The following is an 8,055-nucleotide window of genomic DNA, read 5'->3' as shown; positions in this document are numbered from 1 at the left end:
ATGATGATGATGACGATCGTCAGGACTTCTGGAAGGAGACAGATCCCTCGCTATGGGTTTGCCAGAACTCTGCCCAATAACAAGAAAGATTTTATTAAAACAAAGAGCAACAGCTGAGGTAGAAACTAAGAAGGATCTGGAAAGATTCTGGACAAACACTGAGATTGCATCTCACCCTTATAGAGTGCTTCATTGATTGTGTCTTCTGCTCTGTAGTTTTCCTGCTTCTCTCACTGTACTCTCTGTTTAACTGAGCTGCAGACAACGGCCTGTAGTCATCATGCTCTTGTTTGGAGGTGAACGCCACGTGCCTATCACTCTGTTGAGAATCTGTAGATTTTTCCACTTTCTGTGTCTGCGAACATTTGAAATACTTGGGAAGATGTTGTTGGGAAAGACTTTGCTGTGAACGTCTGTACATTTCATCCTCGGGCTCTCGTCTGTACCGGTGCCTGTCATCAGCAGCAGCAAGCCTTCGCTTTTTGTTTCCGTCAGCATGGCAATCAGGAGAAAGTGAGCGTCCTTCTTGACTTTTTCTGCTCCAGTCTCTGCTAGTTCCGTTGTTACTGTGCCATCTCTTAGGCGAGTTGCTGTACTCTTTACTTATTCTACTGTAAGTTTCACTTTGTCTGCTGCTGTGTCCACTCCTACCATGTTGATGATGGGAATCCGAATGTGTATCACTACGAAATTCATGCCTCTCTTCCTGTTTGTCTTGGTAGTTACCTTGATGCCTGGAACCACTGTCACTATACTGCCGTCTGTGATCCGTCTGCTCAGATCTGCTTGAGTACATTATCTCAGAGCAGCTGTGTCAACAGGGTGAATGTCCAATACTGTAAAACAAATAGGCAGCTTTAAAACCGTGAAGACATTATCACTTTAAAAAAACAACTTTAAAACCGTGAAGACATTATCACTTAAAAAAACAACAACCATAATCCTTCATTTAACTCACATTTGGTTGGCTGGCTAAGAGTTTAATTGTAGGGCTTTATTTAGTTGGAGAACATACACCTGCAAACAACTATTAAACCTTAAGGTGTCTGGGTAAAGTAAGACAATTGATAAGGTGTACTGTCCCATTTGTTGATTGCAGGAGATATTTAACTGTCAGAACTTATAATGCTACCAGAATAGGACATTTAAAAAATGTTACTTATAAAGTGTCACTCATAACCCCTTTTCATTCAGGGGCCACTATATAATATGACACCAGTTTTATTTGCAGAGTCACAAATAATAAGATAAAATATTTTTTCTGCCCCCTTTAGGCTCAACGCGCCTACAAAAACAATTAATTTATAATAAGAAATACATATCCAAACACATTGTACCTGAAAGAACGAACTCTAACACAAAATCGCAATCTCAAATCAGAAACATTTAACTTAAGTCAGACGCAAATGGGAATCTAACTAAAACACGTGCTGTAATGGACGACAACAGTCCATTTGTTCTTATACGGAAATCTACGAAATACATTGACATATTTGTTCCTTTCCGCATCGTTAAACATGAATAAATAAAGACGTTTTTGCTTTGATAAACAAATGGAATATGGTTTAATTATCCTTTGACATAATCACCGACGCAGATATTTGGCTAAAGCCAGTAGCTGTTAGCTATTAGGAGCACATACTCGACATCTAGAGCCATCTTTTTCTAGTACTTCAACATGTTACTGCTCCTAACCAAAAGAGTATGATTATATATAGCATAATGATATACAGCCTGTTTACGAGCGATATGCAATTCTGAGTACAAATAGCCGTAACTAAATTGGCTAACAAACATAACTTGAAATGTTACCCAGGTCGCTGGTTACCGTCTCTTCCTGTACGAGGAAATCCAGACAATACACTCTAACCTTGTAGAATAACCCCTAAACGTTTAAATACCCCCAAAAAATGTTTTAGTGAACAAACATTTCTACATAAACCGACCACTATAAACATCTCGTCTCCACGCACCTAATTACCGTCCTTGTTTTGTTTGGATGTACGCTGTTACAAATTGAAACACTGCCACTTGCTGGGTGGAGTGTGTATAACCTGCAAGCAATGCTACTAGTTACCATACATACATTTATTCATTACCGTTGTACACAGTCTACAGTTACATAGATACAGTAGGTAAATTAGCCTTGTTAGCCAAGGCCTGATTTACATGCTTTTTTGGTTTCTCCTTTAGTGGTCTTTCTCTCGTAGGTTGGCTGCTTACAGGCTCAAAATGTGACGCTTGTGGGGAGGCGTGATCCTACAGATGGAATTAGGAAAAAGAAAGTGAACTCCTTGTCATTGTGACATTGTGACACACATCACTGCACACAACAAAATGTGACCTCTGCATTTAACCTATCACCAAAATAAACAGTGGGCAGGTTTTGGAGCAGTGTGTGGGGACGGTGCCATGCTCAAAGCACCTCAGTGGTAACTTGGCAGCTGGTGGATTCGAACCTGCAACCTTCCGGACCCAAGTCTGCTCAAAAGCACTGTGGTGCCCAATCGGGCTTTGAGTCTTCCTTCACCTCCCAAAGGAGTGCGCAAACCCAGATATTGTATGTTGTCATTTTGGACCATCCACAGCTTTTCCTAGGGATGTTTGCGTCATTAGTTGTTGCTGTATGTTGTCATTTTGGACCATCCACAGCTGCATTTCCTAGGGATGTTTGGGTCATTAGTTGTTGCTGTCTGTCCAGTCTGATACATGAAATCCGTCATATTTGGTCCATCTTCTATCCTGCAGCGCGGTGGACCACCAGGCTGTCTTCTCTCTAACATGAAAAGAGAGAATGTATATTGTTTGCATACACGCAAGTTTCCACCCAGATACTGCTTGCTTACATGGATTATCCTACAGAAATGTGAAATTGAAAACAAATTTTATTTGTATATTGTAAAGTTTGTAGACAATTTCAAGGTGTACAATATGAAATGATCATTTAAATAATAACAAAAACAAATAAATAATATGTAAAATAATTTTATATAATAGTCGTCATCATCATCATAAGCATTACAAAAGTAGGACAATTATCCGTAAATGAATGAAATTAGTAAAAGAAGAGGTGCAATGGTGTAACCCAATTACACCGCTTGACATTTCACAATAAAACTCAAATTTGCAGGGATTATTGAGGAGAAATGTGCAAACACTAGAACTTGGTGTGAAGATTTAAAACTGTTTAATATTTTATGATTATTTATGTTTATCAACATTTTACTGAGGTCATACCATTTGAGAAGGTTACTAACCTTGACTTTCTTGTCAGAACTGTCACGTTTCTCTATTATTGTTTGTCATTAAAAAAGATTTAAAAACTGTTAGGAAGAAGGTAGATCAGATTCGAAAAGAAATGAAGTAAGAAAAGCCCTGAAGAGGATGAGGAGTGGGAAGCCAGTTGGTCCCAATGATATACCAGTGGAAGTATGGAATAAAAGTTGATGAGCCATACAATGAAGATTTGGGAAAGAGAAGTTTAAGCCAGGTTGAGGCAGGAAGTGGAGATTTGTGAACAACAGTATGGTTTCATGCCTAGAAAGAGTACCGCAGATGCAATATTTGCCTTGGGGTCTAATAGGAGTCCCCATGGACTATGCCTGGGGTGCCAGTATAGATCTCAAAGGAGTTCCCGAGCAATTACATTTAAAGAAACCGAAAAAATTAAAAATGATAGATTTAATTATATTTTAAGAATTCTAATCACAAGGGCTTAAGTAAGGACCATAGAAGTATTGAGTCAGACAATACAACTACAGCCACAGACTAAGTACATGTGTGTAAACAAAAGGGAGAACAGTAAAATGGTGAGGTTACAAGGAGCAGAGGTGGTGAAGGTGCAGGAGTTTAGGTACTTAGGATCAACTGTTCAGAGCAGCGGAGACTGTGGAAGAGAGGTGAAGAATAGAGTACAGGCAGGATGGAACAGCTGGAGAAAAGTGTCAGGAGTGATCTGTGACAGAAGAGTGTCAGCTAAGGTGAAGGGAAAGGTTTACAGGACGGTGGTGAGACCAGCCATGATGTATAGTTTAGAGAGAGTAGCAATAGGCAGAAGACAGGAGGAGGAGCTGGAGGTGGCAGAGTTAAAGATGCTAAGATTCTCTCATGAATGAGGTCATGCGAGGAACAACACAGACAAGAAGGTTTGGAGAAAAAGCTAGAGAAGCCAGATTGAGATGGTTTGGACATGTGCAGAGGAGGGACAGTGGATACATTGGTAGAAGAATGTTAGAGATGGAGCTACCAGGTAGGAGATGCAGCGAGGGAGGACATGCAGATAGTTGGAGTCAGAGTAGAAGATGCAGAGAACAGGGAGAGATGGAAATCAATGATCTGCTGTGGCAACCCCTAAAAAAGGAAAAAGCCGAAAGGAAAAGAAGATTAAGAAAGATTTTTAAAAAATTGAAAAAAAAAGATAATGCCAATATATTTCAGAGGCTGTTTAGAACATAAATAAAAATGTTTTTCAATAACTTATGGTAACACTATTTAAATAATTTTGCCATTATTTTCTCAATATCTAAAGGCGTCATAAAATTATTTAGATATTAGAAAATTATATTTATTAGTTATTTCAAGATAGGGGTAAAGTATAACATTATCATGACATTTTCACATTTCTAAGTTATTCAAACCTCGGGGACAAAATCATCTCTCACTTTATTACAGTAATAATATTGACATTGTTATTATGACCATCGTGTTACCAGGATCACATCAGCAGAAACTCCACAGTCATCAAATGACTATTTACATTCTTTATTAGATTTTCCAAACCGGAAGTAATTAAAATGACAGCCAAGGTGCAGCAATTTCCATATCTACAGTGGCAACATCTCTCACAAAAATTCCCCTTGTGTTCAGTTTACATCACTACAATCACTAAGGAGGCGCTGCCTTCGCTCATACGCAGCAAAACATGTTAAATGATGCTCCAATCACTGGCAAAAGTCTGTGTTAATGGTGTCAGGAGGTGAGGGGGTGAGAAGCATAGCAGTCGGAGAGAGACAAGATCAGAGTCTCGCAGCTGTTTCCTGCGACCCAGCAAGGCTCAGCAATGTCCAGCAGAGGGAGCTGTAAGAGAGCGCAAAATAACACTTCTATTAGCCCATCAAGTGATGAAACTTGATGAAGATTTAGATTAGATTTATAAAAATATACTAAATATTAGTAGGTATAAACAGATTAACTATATTTACACACAAAAAATGCTGTGGTCTCCATCAAATCTGTATGTGTTGTTTATGTATTGCACAGAAGCAGAGTATATTCCTCTGGTTATCTATTGACAGGGTGATGACTCCTGATGTGATGGTGTATGTGTGTGTGTGTGTGTGCGTGTTCAGGGAGACAGTGGTCTGAGGAGCTTCTTCACGTGCATGTGAAAAAGACAAATTGTGTTTAACAACATGCTTGTGTTGAATAAACCTTTACGGCTTCTTAATGCTGTTGAAAAATTAAATTAAGAAAAAACAAAACAGCAGGTTGATGCAACAGCAGGTTGATGCATCCTACTGTACCTCCTCACTGGTACAACTTCATCTCTGTGTCCACGCAGTCAAAAAACAGATCTCCTAGTTCGTCTCCCTGGATCTCCCCCCTGAGCATGGCTGAAATCTCCTTCAGACATTGCGACTCCAGGTCCCTCAGAACATCATAGACAGCCAAGCCCTTGAAAGACGGGGGATTTAAGCCACATCAACTGAGGAGTTGAAATAATATTAAATCCTTCAGTCATTAAAGGAGCACGGGTTTTGAGTCAGCAGTGACACTATCCTCTTTATTGTCTGCCTTTCCTTTCTTTTACAAGTGACCTTTATGTTTCTAGGTTAAATGAGAATAAATTGGACTGGTCAGTTATGTAATATGATGCACGCAGAAGTGCAAACAATGGTTTGGAATATCCTGATTTGAACTGAAAAATATATAAGTTGACAGTGTTCTAGACATGTTTATTTAAATCTTTTAAAATTAGACTCGGAACACTCTTGGTGGGAATGTGAATGAAACCGTTTTTATGCTGTATTTACCAAATTATCTTTGTTGACATGACCTTAATCAGGTGCGTAATATTTAAAGACTCCTAACGCTCCAGCAGTGGATCACTAGGTTACACTGATTAAGGCAGCAGTGCTGTCACCACAGCCAACATGTCAGTTCTAAGGTACTGTCTTTGTCCATGGGAGAATCACTATTCTGCTGACTTGAACGTTGACTAATTCTTGTTGAAACTGTTTGAGCGCCAAACGTTGTGTGATTTACTTGACAAAACATTTGTCCGTGTTTTCCAGACTATAAGTCGCTCCGGAGTATAAATGGAACCAGCCAAGAAATGCATAATGGAAAAGAAATAAAACACACACCGTAATATCTGGTCTATAAGCCACTACTTTTTTCACACACGTTGAACCCTGTACCTTAAACAATGATGCGGCTAATTTATACATACTTACGGGCTAACGAAGTTCATACCGCTAGCAATCAATGACTTTTCTGGTCGGCTACTGTGTGTTATACTAATGGCTGTGTGCGTATATGTGCGTGGCGCGCGCAAGAAAGGAACAGTAGTGAATGTTGAGAACACTTTGAGCACTGTCATGTATGAAGTGCGAGTCGGTTATACAGGCGCCGTTAAAACTCGGTGTGGCTGATAATAAAGACCCTTCTGTTTACCTCTGCTGCAGACAATCACAAAGTGAAGGGAGTTAGCATCGGAGCTAATGTTAGCTTCGGCCCTGGAGCAGAACACTAAGTCTCCGCTGAACATTCCAACTACAATCGGGGGCACCGAAGCAGGAAAGAGCTAACGTATAACCAGCTGTGTTACAGGCACTGTTTGGAGAAAAAAAATGTATTTAATTAAAAGTGAAAAAAAAATCTTTCTATGTAGACATCTGCAGCTTATAGAAAAGTGTGGCCAATATATGTACAATTATTTTTTTCTTTTTAAATGTAATGGGCACAGATTATATTCAGGTGCGCTCAATAGTCACAGAAATTATGATATATAAGGTGCTGCGGAGTATAAGTGTATAAAAAATACATAACGAAGAAGAAAAAACATAAATGAGCCGCTCCGGAGTCGTCGTCTTTTTCTTTCGGCTTTGTCCCTTTTTCAGGGGTTGCCACAGCGAATCATTGATTTCCATCTCTCCCTGTTCTCTGTATCTTCTACTCTGACTCCAACTATCTGCATGTCCTCCCTCACTGCATCCATATATCTCCTCTTTGTCTCCTACCTGGTAGCTCCATCTCTAATATTCTTCTACCAATGTATCCACTGTCCCTCCTCTGCACATGTCCAAACCATCTCAATCTGGCTTCTCTAGCTTTTTCTCCAAACCTTCCTGTCTGTGTTGTCCCTCTAATGACCTCATTCCCAATCCTGTCCATTTTTGTCACTCCTAAAGAGTATTTGACTCCAGCTCCGCCTCCTGTCTTCTGCCTATTGCTACTGTCTCTAAACCATACATCATGGCTGGCCTCACCACCATCCTGTAAACCTTTCCCTTCACCTTAGCTGACACTCTTCTGTCACAGATCACTCCTGACACTTTTCTCCAGCCGTTCCATCCTGCCTGCACTCTATTCTTCACCTCTCTTCCACAGTCTCCGCTGCTCTGAACAGTTGATCCTAAGTACCTAAACTCCTTCCCCTTCACCACCTCTGCTCCTTGTAGCCTCACTATTTCACTGTTCTCCCTTTCGTTTACACACATGTACTCTGTCTTGCTGCGGCTGACCTTCATTCCTCTTCTTTCTAATGCAAACCTCCACCTCTCTAGGTTCTCTTCTAGCTGCTGCCTACTCTCACTACAGATCACAATGTCATCTGCAAAAAACATAGTCCATGGGGACTCCTGTCTGACCTCATCTGTCAATCTGTCCATCACCACAGCAAACAAGAAGGGACTCAGGGCCGATCCTTGATGTAGTCCCACCTCCACCTTGAGGTCTTCTGTACTTCCAACTACTTCTACTACTACTACTACGTCCTCACTACTGTTGTACTGTTCTCATACATGTCCTGCACCAAACTAACATACTTCTCTG

At 40.2% G+C, this 8,055-nt stretch overlaps 1 protein-coding gene across 1 annotated transcript in view; it reads right to left on the bottom strand.

Annotated features, from left to right (window-relative positions):
- Nucleotides 1–4,643: 4,643 nt before the first annotated feature.
- Nucleotides 4,644–8,055, bottom strand: part of scrn2 (secernin 2) — a 12,724-nt gene continuing 9,312 nt past the window's right edge. Inside the window, exons 7-8 of the mRNA XM_008317852.3 lie at nt 5,523–5,673; nt 4,644–5,076 (exon numbers count right to left, since the gene is read on the bottom strand). Coding sequence (XP_008316074.1) covers nt 5,527–5,673 — 147 coding nt within the window. The 3' untranslated portion in view covers nt 4,644–5,076; nt 5,523–5,526. The remainder of the gene's footprint in view (nt 5,077–5,522; nt 5,674–8,055) is intronic.

This window comes from Cynoglossus semilaevis, chromosome 9 (genome assembly GCF_000523025.1).
Source record: "Cynoglossus semilaevis isolate Cse_v1.0 chromosome 9, Cse_v1.0, whole genome shotgun sequence".
In the NCBI taxonomy this organism is placed as follows: domain Eukaryota; kingdom Metazoa; phylum Chordata; class Actinopteri; order Pleuronectiformes; family Cynoglossidae; genus Cynoglossus; species Cynoglossus semilaevis.
This window is presented reverse-complemented; position numbering and strand designations above follow the sequence as displayed.